The sequence below is a fragment of the Sinohyriopsis cumingii genome, chromosome 12 (genome assembly GCF_028554795.1).
Source record: "Sinohyriopsis cumingii isolate HCF-2022 chromosome 12, ASM2855479v2, whole genome shotgun sequence".
Taxonomy (NCBI): Eukaryota; Metazoa; Mollusca; class Bivalvia; order Unionida; family Unionidae; genus Sinohyriopsis; species Sinohyriopsis cumingii.
The window spans coordinates 84,883,065-84,904,456 of record NC_142972.1 but is presented as its reverse complement, the minus strand read 5'-3'; the positions used below and the strand labels follow the sequence as shown (position 1 = coordinate 84,904,456).

The following is a 21,392-nucleotide window of genomic DNA, read 5'->3' as shown; positions in this document are numbered from 1 at the left end:
CAAAAAGTTGTCAACACATAATGATATAGACATTTCAACATGCTGTTAATGTTTATGATGAAAATGGTGACTAATAATATGCTAGTTTCAAGGGCCAGAATAAAGGGGAAAAACCACATCAAATTTAAACCTGAAAAAATGAAACATTTGAAAGATACATCTAAGTGTAATAGGCAATTCACCTATCATTCACCTAAGTGTTGCAGAGTGTTGCAAGAGATATGAACAGAATGAGAGATGGACTAAAAGGATGATTACTAAACGGTTCTCATATCTCTATGTGATATCAGCATTATCAGCTACAGGTCAGCATTATTTAACAAAATAAAATATTTTTATAGTGACCAAAAATCACATTTATAAAATGGCCTTATTTAATACAACTTGCTGGCTTGTCTCTACCTCATTCTCAAATGCCTGTTCCAGCTCCTCAATATTTTTGTATGTGACAGTACCACCATTTTCAGGTATTCTTTCCACCACAAATTCTGTAAAAAGATATGCAATAAATTTACAATTAAACAAAAATATATACAATGGTACAAATTTGATAATAATAATACTAGCTGAAAAGCTTTTATTGTTTGCATTTTGCAAAATTCAGTTTCTAGTGCTGGGATGTGTTTGCATATAACATGTATATGGTTATAAACCAATTTCTTATAAACATGAATCTTTTTTGTAAATAAAGAGAATAAACTTGGAGAATTTTTAAAAAATATTCTAAACTTCAACCCCATCTGCAAAATTTCTTTATAAGTGATTTGGTTAGGAGATTACACTCAAATGAAGTTAAAAGCCACCGTACGTGTAAAAAAAATGTGCATTTTATAATGCTGGGTACCATAATTTCTGCAATGTTTTCAGATGGCAAGAATAATTATTATTTGTCATCTGAATACATATCAAATTCTTTAACTTGGTATCCAAAAACAAACCATGGTATACTAATATGCACCCCTCCCCCATTAATGAAAAAGTTACTGGTAGCCCTGGAATGAAAAAGCAAATTTTTAGTAAATTATGTTTCTTTGAGAATATTTACCCAATCACATTAACATTAGGGATATATGGCTGCTACCTCTTGAATCCAGCCCTACTAAAAGACGAAAATTCGTCTTTTCTGTCTATCTCATACAGACCAAAGGGCAATAACTCTTGCCCCTTACCTCCCCTTGCCACTGCCAGGTGTCACTAGTTTTTTAAGCTGAGCGATATATATTATACAAGGATGCTCGCATAGCAGGGTGGTTGGGAGGGTTTTTAAGTAATGTGATCGGGTAAGTATTCTTGGAGAAACATAATTTACTAAAAACTTGCTTTCTCCTTCAAATACGTTCCCCGATCACATTAATGTTAGGAGAATAGGTAATAGGAGGAGGGAATGCTGAGCATCCTACCTCCACCCCGGGTACCTTCTAGGGAATGATGGCTGGATTCCCCATTTGAATGATAACCCGTTCTCCTAATTTCATCAGCAACACAGCCTAGGGTCCCGTGATATGTGACTCCTATATACGGTTAAGAAGATAGTTATTGAAATCTTCTTACCGAAGAAATTTCACTGGCGAATCCAGCAAAGCTGATAGGCTGTGCTGATTGTTTTGAATGGGTCTGGTGGTCATCTGGGCTGCCGACACCGGACCTACCAGATTCAAGGTTTGCCTCTGCGAAGCCAAATCTCTGAGATAAAAACTGGAGAAGGTTGACTGCATGCCAGCCAACAGCTTCTTTTATATCTCGGATCGAAACATTGCAATCGAATGCAAGGCTTGCCAAGATTGCTCTAATCTCATGAGCTGTAATCTTCATGAGGCGACTCTGATCTTGTGAGACCTCAGAGTATGCTGGGCGTATAACCCACTTCAGCCATGAAGCAAGGGCTTGAAGGGTGATATCCCGTTTACCAGCTTTGACCGGAAGAAAGAGGCGCTTACGAGTGTCCCGACACGCCTCTGTGCGTTTTAAATAGTGCTTGAGTGCACGAACAGGATCTTGCATGGCTGTTGCTCTTGACTTATCTATGGAAGAGAGCGAGCGAATGACGATTCTTTGATTGCCAATGGATGGTAACCTATTTTTGGCTACAAAGCATGGTTGTATCAGGAGGACCACTGAACCATCTGATCTGAACTGAAGAAAGTCCGGGTCACTGGAAAGGGCATGTAACTCACTCACCCTGCATGCTGAAGCTAAGGCTATCAAGAAACATGTTTTGTATGATAGTAGCTTTAACGAAGTGTGGGCTAAAGGTTCAAATTTGTCTGAATTGAGCCATGTTAAAACCCAGGACAGATTCCATTTTGGAAACAGGGTGAGGGATTTTGGTCGATTGAAATCAAAATTGGCTAAAAGATCTGATAGATCTTTGTTATGCCCAATATCACAACTACCATGATGGCGGAATGTGTTTGATATCATGGAGCGGTAGCCTTTGATAGTAATTGGGGCCAACTGTTTCTCCTCGATAAGCCAGAGAAAAAAGTCGGCCAGTTGAGGGATTGAGACACTCAAAGGAACGATGTTACTGATATGGCACCAGTCCCTGAAAACACGCCACTTTCCCTCGTAAGCCTTCAGAGTGGAGGGCCTTCTTGCTCTTGAGATTCTCTCCACAATCGAAGGTTTAAATTGTTTGTCTCGCAAGGCTGTCCGTACAAGAGCCAAGTGTGAAGAAGAAGACGGACTGGGCAGGGGTGGAACACCCGTGACCGCGGTTGTTTGAGAAGATTTGGGCTGGTTGGAATCTTCCTGGGTAGATCTATTGCTAGATCGTGTAGATCGGTGACCCAGGACTTGTTCCATCTGAGAGGGGCAATCAGAATCATCCGACAGTTCTGACCCCTTAACCTCTGGATTATTTTCGGTACCAAAACTGTGGGAGGGTAGGCGAATGCCCACAACCCCTCCCAGCTGATTGACAGAGCATCCACGGCCCAAGCCTCTGGGTCTGGAACCGGAGAGACGAAGGTGGGCAAAAAGATCAATCATCGGACACCCCCAAAGTGTGCAAATCCAAAGAAAGACTGATTGATGGAGTGACCATTCCGTGTGAATGACTTGACCTTTCCTGGATAGAGTGTCGGCCAAGACATTGAGTCTGCCGGGAATGTGTCTGATTTGTACGTTGATGTGGAGGTTGTCACACCAACGCAGAAACTGCCAGATCAGAATGCACAGGTCTGGTGATTTGGTGCCCCCTTGTTTGAGGAGGTAAGTCACCACCACAGAGTTGTCTGACATAATGAGGACAGTTTTTCCTGAGAGTTGATCCTTCCAGAAATGAAAGGCATTGATGACAGCCCTCATTTCTAAAAGGTTGATGTGGAGAGGCCTCTCCCCTGGCTCCCACGTGCCAATGACTGTAGCGAAGTCCGGCAACAGGTGGGCACCCCAACTGTAGGTACTGGCGTCGGTACATACTATTATCTCCGCTTGGGGCATCTCTAGAGGAATCCCTGTGGAAAGCCAACCAGGGTTGTGCCACTGACACAGGAATGATCGTATCTCGGGCGTGATCATTATTGTTTGATTGAGGGGACTTGAAAAGGGGTGCCATTGTGCCAGTAACGTCATCTGTAAGGGACGCATAAAAAGACGGCCAAGTGGGATCAACTCCGCTGCCGCATTGAATAATCCGAGGAGTTGCAAGAATTCTCTCGCTGAAATCCACGTCCAGTTGGAAATGGACTTGACGAGTTCGACGATCCGGATTATGTGAGCGCGAGGAAGCCGTACCAGATTCAGATCGGTGAGAAACTCCATACCCAGATGGACAAAACGCTGGGATGGACGGAGGTCGGACTTCTTCCAGTTGACGAGAAAGCCTAGATGATCTAAAAGTGCTAAAAGATCGTTTCTGCCTTTGAGCAGAATAGAACTTACCATATGTTTCTGGAGGATGTCGTCCAAGTACACTGCCGTCCCTGTAGATGAAGTCGAGCGGAACAGGGTGACGACGCAATCCATAACGTTGGTAAAAGCCCAAGGGCTGATGTTGAGGCCAAAGGGTAGGACCTGGAACTGATAAACTGCATTGCGGTAAGCGAATGGGAGAAATTTCCGTGACGCGGGGTGGATAGGGACATGAAAATATGCGTCGGTCATATCTAGACTGACAGCATACTCGTCAAGCCGGATGGAAATACGTATTGATCTCGCAATTTCCATCTTGAATTTCGGTGGCAAAATGTATTGGTTGAGGCGATTCAGGTCGATGATCGGCCTCAACTTGCCGTTTGCCTTCTGGATAAGAAACAGCCTGGAATAAAACCCCGGCGATTGCAGTTTTTTCACAATCTCCACTGCCCATTTTTCTAAGAGCAACTGTATATCCTGTTGTAGAAAGGTATCCTTCTCCCGATCGGACGGTATGTCCGGGAAGAGGGGAGAGGAGAACAGGGGAGGGGGTTGGATAAATGAAATCCGAAGCCCCTCCGAAACGACCTGGATCACCCAATCGTTCTGAGGCAAAAAGGTGGTCCAGTGGTCCTGAAATTGCAGGACATGGCCACCCACAGGTAGGCTGTCCGCGGGTGGTGGGGAGGGTATGTCAACTTTTAGAGTTAGGAGGCTTGAAGATGGAGAAACTTTGTTTCTTACTGCCTCTGTATGGTTGCCTCCTAGCTTGATTAGACTGTTGTCTCCTGGCATTGGGTTGGGATCTATACTGCACATTTGATTGTAAGGATCCCTTGTCCCTGGTCCGCCAATCATCCCTCCGCTGCGGCAGGGGCTGATTTTTTCTAAACGCCTGCAAGGGTTGGGTGGCAAGTTGGAGGGGCAGTTCCTGAGCTGCCTGCTTCCGAACTTCTTCAATTTTTCCTCCAAAGAGTAAAGACGACCCAAATGGAGTCATCCGTAAAGCCAGAGTATGATGGGACTTGAGCGACGTGGACCGCAGACATGCGTCACGTCGTATCAGGTCTAAGTTGGCAGAAGCAGTCAACGCATTAGCCATGGAATGGTGAGCTGCCCTGTTAATAACTCTAGCAATCTGGGCCGTCGCTTCCCAAGCATGGTCATTGTCGGATTTTTCTGCGAGTCGGAAAATGGCTAATGAAGCCAAGCCTAACATTGAAGACGTAGCGACTATGTTCCGGACTAGCTTTGACGTGACATGGAACACATTTTTGTCCACTTTGTAAAACAGTGGAGTGGACATGTGAACTGCTGCCATACTTTTGTCCAGGGCCGGAAGATCCATACTGAAGGCATCTGAATGAGTTTTGTACCAGTGACAAGAGAACGTCGCTGGTACTTGGCTTTCTGAAAAGAACGCCTTAGCATTCCCCGGATCACCTATTCGTCCTGATAGACGATCATTGATCTCCTTTATTTTTGCAGACTGGGTTAGGAGCCGGAAGGATGGCATCTCTTTCTCCCGGTCAAGATCTACATACGCCTTAACTTTATAGTCTTGAGTGGCGGTAGGAGGTGGAGGGCATTCTGAAGTTGCCAACACCCTATAAATTTCTTCCACTGCCGCCTTGAAGCCAAACTCAGTCCGTTCCATGGTTGGATCTGTGTACGGCTGATTTGCAGGAGTTTCGTCACCCTCACTGTGTGCAGAGTCGTGTTCTGGAATAGTTTGCATTTCTGGATAGAGCATACCAGGTGGCATAGATGATGCGATTCCGTCATCCTTGACACTGTCACTAACTCTCCCTTGTGGATAAGCCATGAACTTATGGATGGCTGGCCCTGCCGGCTGGTTTGTCTGGCTTGTGGTCGGCCTGAATGTTGGCGACGGTCCTGCTATCACCGGTACCGGCTGCTCAAATGGCCTGGCTGGACGGACAGATTTCTCACTAAAATCTCCGCCATAGTATTGGTATGTTGCCGGCAGTACAGCTTGATGGACGGATTTATCACTAAGATCCCCGTAAATCATATTTGGTCAGACCGTTTTAGCAATAGGGTCCCCATGCTGGGACAGCTGGACGGCCGGTGACGTAGAGGTTGTATAATGAAATGGATCCGATGGATCCGGTAAAAACCCCATGCATCCTGACTTACAGAAGGCCATGCTCGGACATGCGGGGGCACTTACACCCACTGGGCAGCCTAAAATTGGGGGAACATTCCCCCAAAGAGTCAGAAAAAGCTGTGGAAGTGAGCGAGGGAAATAAGGGTAATATCTGGCCTGATGTCAACAGCTGCATCGTCGTTTCCTGGACCAAACGACACATCTATTCAAAGGTGGACTGTTGTACCCTGTCAACATTATTTTCCTCCATTGCCGCTGATGTTACTGTAGCTGATGGTTGCAAACGACGAACTTTAGGTGGAGGGGGACCCCAACGTCCCCCACAAGACTCGCAATGGAGGCTGTCTTTGGATGTATACTGAAGACATCAATGCTATCTTTCTTTGACTTGTTTTGTCTATCCCTCCCTTTTGCTGCCTTCTGGACTACATCAGCCCACATTTGCTCTGTCCAAGTATTACACATGCTGCATGGTATAGATGATGTACACTTGGTACATACAATACAAGAGTCATGGTTGTCTTCTTTTGCTTTGCACTTTTTGCATTTCATGCATTTGGTTGACATTTCTACTGAAACGACACAAGAAAAGAAAACAAAGCACAAATTAGCAATTCAGCATGTTATTAATTTGCTAATACCACAACCAGTACTAACGGAGTAAGCGAAATTAGTCAGTGTCGCGTTAACTCTTAACTGACAACACGAGTTCAGCAATAGCGTGTGTAACATGGTCTTCAGTAGACGAAATCCGAAAGGGTGACAAAGTCACTCAATTTTGAAAAAATTGTTAAAATAATGTATACAACCTGTAGAAGAATGATTGTCCAATGCAATAAATCCAAATTTAACTTTGGATGGTCCAATTTAACGCTAAGATGGCTTGGATTGTTTGGAGGTATAATGTACGTGTTATCAGTACAAGTGAAGCTTAAAAACTAGTGACACCTGGCGGTGGCAAGGGGAGGTAAGAGGCAAGAGTTATTGCCCTTTGGTCTATATGAGATAGACAGAAAAGACGAATTTTCATCTTTTAGTAGGGCTGGATTCGAGAGGTAGCAGGCTTATATCCCTGACGTTAATGTGATCAGGGAATGTATTTTGAAGGAGAAAGCTAATGGTAGCCCTGGAATTAAAAATTATTGGTAGCTCCTATGACAATGTGCAACCATGAATTAAAACACTTATATGTAATGATTTAAATTTTTTATTTTCTCTATGTCTGTCCACCAGAATGTGGCCAAACATGTATCAAAATAACAATTTTATTTTCTAAGAGAACCTGTATATTAATAATCACTCAATCCACTGCTTAACTCTCTGCTAATCGGCAATAATTAAAATCTACCTTATAAATGCACACAAATTAAACCTGTGTAAATAAAAAATTAAAAACCAAATAAAATGATTTTGGAATTCTCATTCTGAAGGTACTTATGGCCAAAAAAAATACATGCATTTCGGTATCATGATTTTGGAATTCTAATTCTGAAGCTATTTATGGCCAAAAAAATGCATGCATTTCGGTATCAAGATTAAAAATATGTGTACGACTGTTACTTTTCACAAGAGAGGATCCTTAAGGGCTTGTGTTTGTATGTTTGCCCAGGAAGGGTAAATTATAAACATGAAACAATAAACTGTATTGAGTCAGTGTGATATATACACTGAAATTGTTATGTCAACGTAGCCTATTCATTGTGGTTCTTTCTTTCCTTTTTGTTTTTTCTAAACCTAGCCATGGGCAACTTTGAAATGAGCAGAGCCTGTCAACTTGAAACAACTGAGTCATCATCGACTGTTTTAATGCATGTTGGCAATTTCAAGGTGACTAGGATATAATGGTTAATAACATAACTGTGGGATTTTTTTTACATGGGTGCTTTAAATTAAAGGTAATCATCTTTAATAATTAGCCACCTGCATTTTCTTAAAAGCAGGCTCAATGTTCCAAAAATTTAGCACCCATAAGCAATTGTTAACATCTACTATTGTTGTTTATAAAGCAAAGAGATTGACTGGATGTGGAACAAAAACTATGCTTAACCCATGGCATATGATGAAAAATAATTAGTTTTTGTGGCACAATTCCTTTGAATTTACTAATCCATATTGACTCGATGTATTATTTAATGAGATTAAGTGGGAGATCATACTTTCTAAGTAAAATAGAGATAATAATGTGTTTCATTGTCTTTAATGAAAGTTCTGATTTTCATACCTGCTAAAAATGGATTCATTTGTAATCACATTTTTGTTCACTGAATAAAGCTAGTAAAAAGAAACAATGTTAATGATGCACGATTTTCACACATTTGGCTGCTGTTGTTTTTTTGGCATGATTTAGTTTAAGGAATTTGTGTAAATTCTGCAATCATGCATTCTAGAATATATCCTATAAAACTCTGAATTTACGTGAACAATCGATACACAAGTGTGATGCTTTTGGTAGTAAATGCATTAAGTTTAGACAATATTTTGCTCTGAAACATATCACTGTAATGTTTGCAAGTTTTTATGCAAGTCTGGATAACCATAATGTCTGTCTCCCAAGTAGAGAGTTAAACCAAGTATCCAATTGTAATAAATTCTTGGCATGAAAACTCTATGTTTATTAGTTCTGGACAGGGAGGGGGAATACAACATGATACAATACATCTTATGAAATGTTTCTGACATTTTTGTGCATTCACTATCATACATATATTTAATCTCCATACTGAGATTTTTTTTTAAATGAGAACTGATACAAAGGATTTAACAAAGAAATAAAGGTAGGGCTTGAAAATACAATTAGATATTTTCATGCATTTGGTTGATTTTTCAGTGCTATATTTTAAAAAATTTGTATGAACCTGCAATCATGTGTCCTAAAATAGATCCCTTACAAATGAAAATTTACATGAAATGTCAGGGAATCGTTCATGACAACTAAGGATTTAAAATTATTTTAGTTCATGGAAGTTCATCACCACATTAAATATTTATTGCTCACTGAATGAAGCAACCTCGTCTCTGTTAAATTACTGAAACACTGCAGCTTTATTAGAAAATGAAACAGACCTTTACTAAACATTGTCTGAAAACACAGTATCTAAAATTACCAATTGCCAGTCATTTAAATATTTTCACCAAAAGCATACAGTGTCTGAAAACATGTGTCCGAAAACACAGTATTTAAAATTTAATTCAACTACGACTGCAATACTAACATTGAACAACAATTGAAGTTAACAATAAAATCAGTCAATATTAGCATTTTTCAAAATGAGCGTGTTCATGATTTGGTTGTTGACACACAAACATTTTGAATACAATGTTTTCTTGCCCCCATTAGTAATCTTACCATGTGTGACTGAAAGAGGAAAAAGAACATGTTTGCAGAAGGAGAGAATTCCATTTTCCTTGATATTGCCAGGTTCACAGAAGGCCTTCTTCAGTTTCTTTTTTAGCTGTGCTGGAGAGTCTAGCAGGTCAATTTTTGACTCTTCATCTGAGGAACTCATTTTGGATCCTGTCAGGCCAGGAACTGCAATAAAGATCAAAACAGTGAAAATGCTGATGGTCTGCTGGGTTGAATTGTCAAGACCACATTGGATGAAAGTAAGATGCTATTCTGGACTTGCTTTTTTCAACCAAAGAACACACTTTTGATCACAATATTTATTATGTCTTTCTGGGGCCCCAAGTGGCCGAGTGGTCTAAAGCGCTCTCCGTTACGGATCACTGCCATCTCACCTCTGTCCATGCAGGTTCGAGTCTCAAATTCAGCCAATGTAAGTGAGAAAGCTTGCCAGTAGTTTCTCGTGGGTTGGTGGTTCTTTCCGAGGTTTTCCCGGGTTCTTCCTCCACCATTAATACTAGCTGCCATGTATGGCCTATCGTGTGCTGAAAAATGGCGTTAAACCCCACAACAACAACAACATTACGTCTTTTTAAAAATAAACAACAAATAAGCTTACACCCATATAAATATTCCATAATAAATAAAACATAATAATATAAAATTAATATAACATAGCACAGATTTAAGTAGAGTTTTTACGGATTTGGAGGTGGGGGGGCAGAGGTAGGAAGGGCAACCGGGAGGGCTATAGGGGCAACTAGGCAACTACGGTAGGAGCATCCCATTATTTATAGCTTATTTTGTGTAATGAGTGCCAAAGATGTCAACTCTTGAAGGAATATTAAAAAATATGAACTGCTGAATAAAGATTTAATTTTAGAAAATGCCTTCATAAACCAAAGGTCAATGTCTGAGTCACACTACTCAGAAGTAATGAGAGAAACAAAGATGATACATTCTTCTTCATTTCACAAAGTCATTTTGTGAATTAAGAAAAAAATTAAGACATGCAGGTACCATATAATTAATCTGTTATATTAGATGCTTGACTTATTGTGAATCAGTCAACATTTTATTATGAGAAAATAATAAAGACAAGTATCATCGTTACTGACAACATGGAATAAACACCATTTCAATCTGGATGAACATTAAGATGAAGAATTTCTTAACTGGAGATAGTTACTTGTTCTAGAAACATATCTCTTTGAAATCGTGAGATAAAGTCCATGTACGATGATCATTGTTGTTGTTGAGCAAGTTATTCAGAAATTATTATCAAATTTATTCTGCTCTTCTCTGTATCCTTATTAATAAAGAAGCATGATTTTAGCTAAGTTTTATCCTTGTATGAATGTTCTATGTTGGAAAAGTTAGTCAAATTTTCAAAAACATAAAACCCATCTTATTATCAATGCAGAAAGTAACTGGAAATATGTTATTGGGAGTAGTAACTGGAAATATGTTATTGGGAGTAGTAACTGAAGATTGCTACTGACTAAAAACAAAGGTTTTGGCAGATCTTTGACAACCCAGCAGGAGTGACTGTGGGTTGGAGAAATGAAGCATGACATCAGTATTGATGTGCAAATCTTAGCCCATTGTGGATCAACTTTTCTTGTGAAATTCAACAAATTATTTAAAATATATGACATTAATTAAAGACTTTAAAGTACCAAAACACATTTCTCTATGGACATGTCCTAACTTTTATTGTAATAAACATGCATTATCAATTGGTGGAGTCAGCAGAATTTGCCATGCCATGTGAATAATGGTTTTTCCTTGTTTCCAAACATACAAAAGTATTTGAGGATGTCATTAGTATATTTTTCGTGATAATTAGTATAACATTTACTGAGCAAATATTTTTATAAATATCAAAAATCCATATTTTTGAGAAATTTGTGAGTCTTCAACATATGTTTTTGCTGCAATGACAGATATGAACTTAAGGAGTAAACACGTATAAGTAACTTAATTTTAGCGTATATTCTTTTCCCTAAGTATGAAGTTTGTTCTAACCTTCCTCTTTTATGATGAAGCCTGATATTAATAAACTGCATTAGTTCAAACAATGGCATATTTCCATATATATTATTAAAAAAATCCCACATTATTCAAAATTTCCAATGACAAGACATTAAATCCATGAGATGCAGAGCAAATGTTTACAAATGCACTGCTACATACAAAGGATGAGCGTAGACAGAAATGCACAGTTGTTTTAATCATGCAATTAATGTAATGATTTGCTTCATATTTATTTTCTATATTCAATCTTGCAGTGTTACAAGTTATATTTATGGGTATAAAGACTTCATTTTGATAGTAGTGCATATCTTATTTGGATTTGTCATAAAAGGCATCAAATGGTGTCATTATGCAATAAAGGGTTAAAGGAATTTTTACTGTCATTTCAAGTATTACCACTGGAATAATACCTTAACAAAACATGCTTAATCAATTTGCTAAATATGTGATTAAATTGCTCTCATCTACTATAACTTCATTATTAATCTGTGTGGGATCTCTTACTGTTATTATTAATACAAACTGTATTTGTTAAAGAAAATGGACACTTTGCCATTGGAATGGAGGGAATGAAATCCTGCCAAGCCAAGAATGGACTTCTGAAATTAGGCACTGTTTTATGGACAAGGGAAATAACAAATGGTCCAATACTTGTAATGAAAGGCACTAATTAAGTCAAATGGATCTTATTACATCGTTCTGTGGTCTCTATGAAGGTCACAAATATTAATATCTAATGTTTCCGTTAGAAATGATTACCAATATAGTATGTTAACCTAAAATTGATTTTAAAAACAAAACAATCAATGTCTAAACAGAAAATACACTATTTATTTCAATCAGCATCTTGGTTTCTGTATAGGATGGCAAAACAGATAAGTGTGATCTGGACTATTCTGGAAATATCACTTTCACCAAAACCTCTGGTCATTTTATTCAAATGCAACTGTTTAGAAAATGCAACACAGAATAAACTAATTCTAACAAGCTGCATCCTGGTAATTCCATAACAAAATAAAGATTGGCTTGGCAGAAGTTAACTTGCAACAAATGAATTAGATCCCATTAAATAAGAAGCTAAATAATGGAAATATAGACATGTACAACAAACTGCAACTCTGTCTGGTTCACTTTCAGTCTTTTACACAGACCTGCCTAATACAAGTACCGATGCATCATGGGGCCAACCCTGATGAGTCTGTCTCAGTAAGGCAGATGATTTTTTTCCAAAAGTTTGACCAGTTTTCAGTAAGGTGTAATTAAATATCAAACTGTTATTGTAAAGCTGGAAAACGTAATAAAAAGTTTGGCATTCGAAACATGCAGCGAAGATAAACATTATGAAAAGTTTATAAAGTAGGCAAAGACTTTATTTACCACTAGTACAGTTGCACAAACTTTAGTTCCTAACCCTATGCAGTTCAATGGCCTGTTGCTCTCTCTCAACTTGATGAAATTCTTGGAAATTCATTTTCCATTTCACTTAACAATGGCAATAATATCTCTCACCATGAGTCATATTCAGATTGGTACATGATGTCCAATAAATGTAATTGTGTCCCTTCTAGCTTTTATTTACAAGAATCTGAATATTCCTTTGTGTTGATTATTAACACTTTTCAAGAGGCTTTTTTCCCTTTCGCCTTTAATATGCATCGCTTGCTGGATGTCATTTAAAAAAAATCAATAATCAACAGTTTGATCATGCAGATGCTTCGCATAAACAAATAGGTTCAGTTCAAAGTGTCTGAGATGCTGCTGTAAAGATAGTCTGGTTCCTTGACCAATTTCACTAATTCTACTATGAAACCCGGCTCCAAATCAAACAAGTCCCACCCAGTCACATTATCCTGACACCAGGCTGACCAGTCCTAACACTAACCTCTTAAAGCTGAACACCCAGCGAGGCAGCTGTTCATACCATTTTTGTAAGTCTTTGGTATGACTTGGCCGGGGATCGAAGCCACAACCTCCCAATCCGAGGTGGATGCTCTAACCACTAGGTCACCTGAGTGGTCGGTATGTAGAGGAGAAAAGATTACTGTGTTCAGGTTTGAATGCCAATCTATTTTACTGCTTTCTTTCCTGATGAAGTCACCACAGCTTGCATAACATTAAGCTGGATCATATTTTCATTTAAATGTACTGTACAAAATGATGGCAACATATGTACATTGAGGCATGTATGAATAAAATGTTTGCAACAAACTTCTTACCCATTGGATTCATCAGATGTATCCTTTTCTTGTAGCCCAGGTGAGGTAGGTACTGTAAAAGTGGAGTAAATGTACAACTATTACAATGCATGACCAAAAATTAAAAAGAATAACAACATTTAAATTAGCAAAGGTAATAAACTTTAAATAAGAAAACAGTACACAGTTCTTTGTTATGGTAAACTTGAAGAGCTCACAGATCTGCCCATACCTGAAGAGCTCACAGATTTGCCCACACTTGAATAGCTCACAGATCTGCCCACACATGAAGAAGTCACAGATCTGCCCATACTTGAAGAGCTCACAGATCTGCCCATACTTTAAGAACTCACAAATCTGCCCATACTTGAAGAACAAAGATCTGCCCATACATGAAGAACTCACAGATCTGCCCATACTTGAAGAGCTCACAAATCTGCTCATACAGTTGAAAGCTAAATGCAGATTGGCATCATATGTATAAATTTCAAAGCCCCTCATTCAATAATCCTTACTGCAGAATTTGGTCACATTCTGTTTCGTGGTTTTTGAGAAAATGTCACTGAAAGTGTTATGACTCTATGGTCAGAAAACTAAGTACAAAAAAAGATGACAACCAATATGTTTTGTAAAATTGAAAATATAATTTATTTCCCTAAAATAAAAAAGGAAAAACTTAAAAATAACTTACAGTATGATCAAAATCCTATGTTCTATCAAGACCAAAAGTATCAAGCAATCCAAACGAGTTCTAGTGGTATTTCAAAAGATGTTAATTATACTGTATTGACATACCAATAGTAATTAATGAATCACACTGATATAATTCCCAAAATGTCTTTAAATGAATTCACAGTAATTCTAAAATATAATTCCAAGTATGTCCAAGCACTTTGTAATTCCAATGAATTATTGAATTATATAAATGGATCCTCTCAATTACATACAACTAAATACAACTCCCCTGAGACTGATGATTATTGCTAGGAATGCCCAATTCCCCACAATTTATAGATTACATAGATAACTAAGATGTAATACAAATGAAAGACACATATGGCATTCTAGAATGATTCAAATTTGTAAACAAGGCCATGTGTACTAGCTAAGCAGGAATTAGGCCTGACTCACCTTTCAAAAACTCGTGTCCTGTAATCATATCACATGATGTTTACTTGGATAAAAGTACCACTCAACCCTGGAACTTGTGAATGAATTTCCACACTAAACAAGAATGAACTTGTGATCATAGCAAAATTTAGTATTTAAAAATGTTACTAAGTAAATAATCCTTACAAAGTTTAATGATAAAAATACAATGTATATAGATATACATCACAAAAGTATTTTTCATTTTTAGCAATTGTGTTCATGTTTTTATGCTGAATCAGCATCATGTGTTACATTTAAAAACCCATTACAGAATTCTGACAAATGTGGTAAATTTGTGCCAAGGGTTTCTGAAAAGTAGCTTTTTTCTCTTCTATTTATAGTAACAGCATCCATATAAATAGTATACTGGCATTTGTACAATTCTGAAAACCCTTTATAACAGGATGAAGTCTGGTCAAATTTAATAAAGCAGTATTCATGATGAAATCATTAAAAATATTTTTGTTATTAGCAACAGTGGCCATATTTGATGGTGGATCAGCATTATTTGTATGTGTGTGTGTGATTTTTAATGTAGCTTAATGTCTGCAGTGTGGCAGTTTATAGTGATGTCAAGCACTGGGACATCCATGATGCAGACATGTGGCATCATGTCCTACCAGTCACAATATTCTGACACAGGCCAATGAGTCTTAACCTAGCGTGGCAGCTGTCAGTACCATTTTATAAGTCTCTGCATTATTTGTATAAAACCTTAAGTACTCCATGCTTGGATGCTTTGTGTCAAAGAGTGTCAAATTCTGATAAGCTGTTTTTGTGAAGAAGTTGTTTAAAAGTTGTTTCTTTTATTATTAATGGTAACAAATCTGATGGCAACCAGCATAAGGGTACACATTTTAAAACCCTCTATGCCAGAAAGCTTTATGTCATATTGCCAGGATGTATTTGATCAAGGAACATCAAATTATGTTTAGTTGTTATGAAGTCATGTAAAGGTGGATGACTTTTGAGGACATTATTTGTATAAGCCTGAAAGGTGGATGACTTTTTGATGACATTATTACTTGTACAAGCCTGAAAGGTGGATGACTTTTTGATGACATTACTTGTACAAGCCTGAAAGGTGGATGACTTTTTGATGACATTACTTGTACAAGCCCTTTACACAAGGATGTTTTCTGTCCGATTCTTTTGAGAAGATGTTTGTCAGTTTTTAGTAACAGTTCCGATAATTGATGTCAGATTGTCATACTTTATTTTTAAAAAAATGAATGGTCATTATGCCAAGATGCTTTCTATCAAGCTTATTTAAATTCTATTAAGTGGTTCTGAATATGGTATTTGAAGATTTGTCTGTATTTGGTAACAGTGGTTACATTTTATGGCAAATCATCATCATTTCCTAACATTTTGAAGTACTTCATACAATGATGCTTTCATTTGAGTATGTAACATACACACTCATCAAGACACCCACTCACACCAACCATCCACATGTCAGATACTTCCATCTCAACAACATAAAAATAATGGGGATGTCATGATAGCAGAGCAAAGTGAATATGGTACCTTTTCAGCATATGTGAAAATCTTCCTTTGGTCAACCCCGCCAAACTGGGCATCAACTCCCAGGTGTTCCTCATCCAATGCCTGCAAGTAAATATCATTGACTGTAAATCTGATTCATTTAAGACCATTGTGACAGTGATAAAAATATTGATTTGCTTCAAAGAATGAAAATATAAATTTAGTAAGCTTGACAATCAGAATCAACAGCTTAAAAAGTTATACAGCATGGCTTGGAAGGCCCTATTTTCTCATCTCAAGTGAAACTGGGAATGTAAAGAATCAACAGCTTAAAAATTATTTCCTGAAATGCAGTAAAACCAAAATTCTGTAACAAGCACAACCAAAAGTAAGGATACCTAATTAAGTTCTTCCAGCCTCATTTTGTTTACTTGCTAAAACAAGAACATTAGAAGATGAACTTCTAAAAATAATTTGTTCCTATATGTTTACAGGTGAAATCAAAAGAGAGCAAAAAAGATTAAGTTATGTTGCAAAGCAACAAATTTTTCAAGCACATTGGAAACATTTTATAAAATGTGCTCTTTTTGGACAAACTGAAAGCTGCTAGTTAGAGATGCTGCTAGGGCTACACAACAACTGGTACCATACCTGTCAACCCTGGCAAGGAAAAAGTGTAATTCAAGTGGACAAAAAGAGTAATCCAAGCAGAAAAAAGAGTAATCCACATATAACATATATAGTGAAAAAAAAGCATCATGATTATACCAAAGCATGATGATTGGCATGTATGTGGTACCAATACTTTGTAGTGGCAACGGCCAAAAAAGGCAGTACTAGGCCAGATTTTACCAGTACAAAAAAATGCTTATCAGCCAATCTCATCAATGCATGGTTAATCATTTGCATGAATTGGGGAAACTTATGTTGTAAACAATACTTTAGCAAAAGAAAATAAAAAGAATAGTTGTGTTGATAATGGACAATGTCACAAATCAACACCATGGCTGTAATCAAATCTCACTGCACTATCGTCTCTGTCAGTCATCAACTTACAATTAACAACTTCAGTTCAGGTTTATTTTAGCCATCAAACAAGTGGTTATTAATTTGTTTTAAGAAGAAATAAAAGCTTAGATTATTGTGCATGAAGCGGAAAGATGGGTGCTTCAAATTTTTTTCCACACGTCAGAATTTAGTCACACATAATTGCACTGAAAGGTGAGTCTGTTTATCTCAATGATGGCTTTAGATTTGTTTTGACAGCAACTATGCCCAATGAAACTGACCTCTAAGCACCCTTTAGTAGGCAGTCCAATACTATGTTTTAGTAATCTGATAACCATGGTAACTCCAACCCTAAATGTAAGGTGTCATTTATAAATAGAAACATGAGCAGAATTATATCATTACAACATCTGAATCCATTTATGAGATAAGCCATCTCCTCTTCTAGTGTTGTGTTGATGCTGTCAATGACTGATAAAGTCCAAAAAAATAAGGGACTACAATTGCATGACAAGACTTGGTTAGTTGAGGCAGGTAACTTTCAAGACTTAAATACGTTTGACAGTTTGTCGGAACATGAATACTAACAGTCTGAATTTTTTCTGGCACAGGGGCAAATTTTACCAGTAAAAAATAACACTCATGTAACTGAATCTTGGCTAGAATTTACTTCATTATTATTCAACCATACATAGGTGTTGTTGAATAAGCTGAATGTAAAAAGTCATTTTTGGAAACATGTACAAGTAGTTTACTCAGGAATAAAGCTTACATTATTCAGTATGAAATACAAATAATGGGGGTGATTACAATCACACCTAGTCAACCTGAGAAATAAGGTTAATTTTGTGTAACAGTACAGCAGCATTTCAAAGTTGATTTTGTGCTGAGGCAACTAGTGTAAAATGCCTTGCCCAAGGATACATCATGGAAGGAACTGAACCAACACTATTCTTGGCATGAGTAGAACAACTTAATCCAGCGATCCATAACCTTTTCAGGAGGCAACCTAGATTAGGTTTGCGATGTTAGCCTCACCACCAGTCAAATGCTTAAAAAATAAATCTGGGTAGGATATTTCAAATTATTAAGGTTGATCTCGGCGCACCCATTCAAAACTGCATGGCAACCTGAGTTTGGGTGGCAACAAATGGGTTAATGTGAACCACTGCTTTAACCATTGATTTACCATGACTTCCATGTTGATGGAAAAGGCTTTTGGCTCCCATGTCCAATAAGTAAAAGTCAAACCTGTTCAAAAAGCCATTAAATCCAACCAAGCAATCAATCTGAGATATAGAAGGTGTGCATGCATTGTATACAGACTGCTAGACCTGTTTTACTGAGTGAACCTGGTCCTTGTGCACTTTACATGAACTTTTAGCTGGCTGATACTCCTGGTACATTTTTAATTATTAATGAACTTCCTAAGTCTTTTGGTAGTTTCATATAGATGATCAGTGTCCAGTGGGCTGAATAGTATTTCAAATATTATTAGGGGTCCCAATTATGTGGCCAGGATACATCAGAACTTTTGTTCTCACTCAAGTTAAAGTCCCAAACAGTTTGCAACTTAAAGGTCACTGGCCACCTATATTGTACAAACGTGTGATATTATTACAGTTATAAACAAAACGCATTGGTTATGTATACACACCATAAAAATGTTTAATTACACTTAAAACTCTGCTTTTTTAAATGAAAAAATTATATGGCAATCTCAGTAAACAATCAGTAGTTTCCGAGTGCAAAAACTAGTTATGACGTACATTTATCCCTTCTATTCAACCTAGCCATTAAAGTGTTTAATTTCCCCACGTAAATGTCTATGTGATATGGCGTACGATAGTGTTTTTGTACAGCAAACATGGTGCACTGTGTTGCATACGGATGTAACCAAAAGAGTGATAGGAAAAAGGGTTGTTTCTTTTTCCAAAAGACCATGTTTACCAGAAAAAAAGTGGATTTAATCTGTGGGATCAAATAGGGGAGGGATGGGAAAGTTGTATCATTTATGCGAGATTATAGTGAATTTGGCCCAAAAACAATTTGGTCCAACTTAACAACAGTTTGTACTTTTTTCTTCTTCAACAAACAAGTTGATGCAATGTAAGATAGGTATTAGGGAAAAAACTAAATTTAAACAAACTATTTTGATATTCTTTGAAAGAAAATAATCATACTTCGTAACATACATACTGATGAGAGAAAACACAAACTGACATATCTTCCTTGTTCTAATTAAAATATTTATATACATTTTTTATGCTAAAAAATAGATGCATCTACACAACAACATTCTCAATTTAAGTCTTCCGGTCAAATTATCAATAATCATTTATAAAACAATAATACTTAACAGATAATGTTCTACATAATACATATACATTTTGCTAAGGACAGAGTACATGAGATATTATAACAAATATACTTAATTTTAGGCTTCACGTTGTAACAACTTCAATTACACATGAGAGAGAGAGAGAGAGAGAGAATAATAATGTTGAGCAGTTTGTCAGTATTTAGTTGCTGCAATATGAAGCTCTTACCAGTTAATTTTATTGTTTGTTTTTATTTTTCAAGTTGTCTCAGTGTGTTAAAAAAATATATATCCACAAACTACGTATATAGTGTGACCCCGCTATAGCACACTCTAATATAATGCGAATTCGGATATAACGCGGTCGTGGCATGGCTCCCGAAATTTCATATATTTTTCTTGTGCACAAAAAAAATCTTAAAATGTAAGAAAGAAAAAACGTAAAAAGTTGCTTATCATTTTGGGGAAGAGATCGCATATGAATAATACAAGATGATCGTGGCTTGGCTCCTGAAATTTTATATGTATTTTTCTCGTACACGAAAAAGTATTTTTAAGAAGAAGAAAAAAAACGCACAAAAAGTTTATTCTGGGATCGCGTAGGTCTTCGCCGATGTTGCAAACTTGGAACGTTTTTCCTTATTGGTTGCAAAACATACCATGTGGCTCTTTTTATTTGTTGGCGACACTGTTGGCTGTTTAAACTTTTGTATACAACCAATGGTTTGGAGTGCAGAAATTCAGAGGCCGCATGAAAGGAAGCCACAAACTTGATATAAAATGCACTGAAATTTATCTATTGTTACATAAACAAATTCTTTGTCCATACTGACAAACCATCTAAACAGTGCATTGTTATATCATAATCCGCTTATCCAGACATCTAGCATGAGTTCTGTATGTTGTGAAATATCTGCTTTTTTGTTGTTGACATTTCTGGTAACGGAGATCAACCGGATGTGGCATTATCTCGTAATCTATCTTTCATCGGATTTTCGGCTGCTCGCTAGTAATTAATATATTTACAAAGACTGACATTTGTATGTGGATGGTAAGTAAAATTCCTCTTCTTTTCACTCAGAATTAAATCCTTCAGAACACTCACGTCTAATGTAATAATCCCTGTCATCAGAACACGCACATCTATATTGTCGGTTGATGCTTTGTTAATTTTCAGACACATGCATGGAAGGCAGAATCACGCTGCTACCACAAATTTAAAAATTTAAAAAAAAAAAATACATCTTACTTATTGGTTTATTCAGTAGGCATGGAGGGACAGTAACTATAATAGTCTAAACGATGGCCAATTCCTTATTAAAAATGTACCCAGATAAAAAAGTTATCTGAAATTTCAAAGGAAACAGATTACCTTTGAAGCACCGACTGCTATGAAAACGTACTCAGCAAATGGAAAAAATACCAGTCTCAATCATGCAATACAATTATTTGATGTTGCCACTACAATAGGAAATGGGCATTTTGTTTGGTTCTCTAAAGCTGTCCTTTAGCGATGACTTCAATAGCGCATGCACCCTTCATCAAAGAAAGCGGACTACAATCTTTCAATAACAGCAAATAACTTTTCTTCAAAGTCAGTACCAAACTTAAACAAAAGTGATGAAATCTGATGGATTTTTGCATTTTCCAATGAGACTGGAACATGTTAACTGTGCTGTGAAAGTTTCCTTTTTGTAGTGAAAAAGTTTATGCTTACGAACGCTACCAACAGCGGCTTAAAACGCAAACTAACTTTTACTGACTTGGAACATACTTTAAAGTAAATGTGCTTCGTCATTCCTTACGTAACTGTGTTATGATTTTTCACTGAATTCAGACTAATATTACAAAATTATTATT

The 21,392-nt window shown here is 37.2% G+C and overlaps 1 protein-coding gene across 6 annotated transcripts in view; it reads right to left on the bottom strand.

Annotated features, from left to right (window-relative positions):
• The window catches only part of LOC149786893 (tyrosine--tRNA ligase, cytoplasmic-like), a 94,815-nt gene that overhangs the window by 44,587 nt on the left and 28,836 nt on the right, over positions 1 to 21,392 (bottom strand). For all 6 annotated transcript variants that reach the window (XM_089977423.1, XM_089977424.1, XM_089977421.1 and 3 more), the window contains 4 exons: positions 16,247 to 16,327; positions 13,586 to 13,637; positions 9,336 to 9,518; positions 403 to 488 (listed from right to left, as the gene is read on the bottom strand). In XM_089977423.1, coding sequence (XP_089833549.1) covers positions 403 to 488; positions 9,336 to 9,518; positions 13,586 to 13,637; positions 16,247 to 16,327 — 402 coding nt within the window. The remainder of the gene's footprint in view (positions 1 to 402; positions 489 to 9,335; positions 9,519 to 13,585; positions 13,638 to 16,246; positions 16,328 to 21,392) is intronic.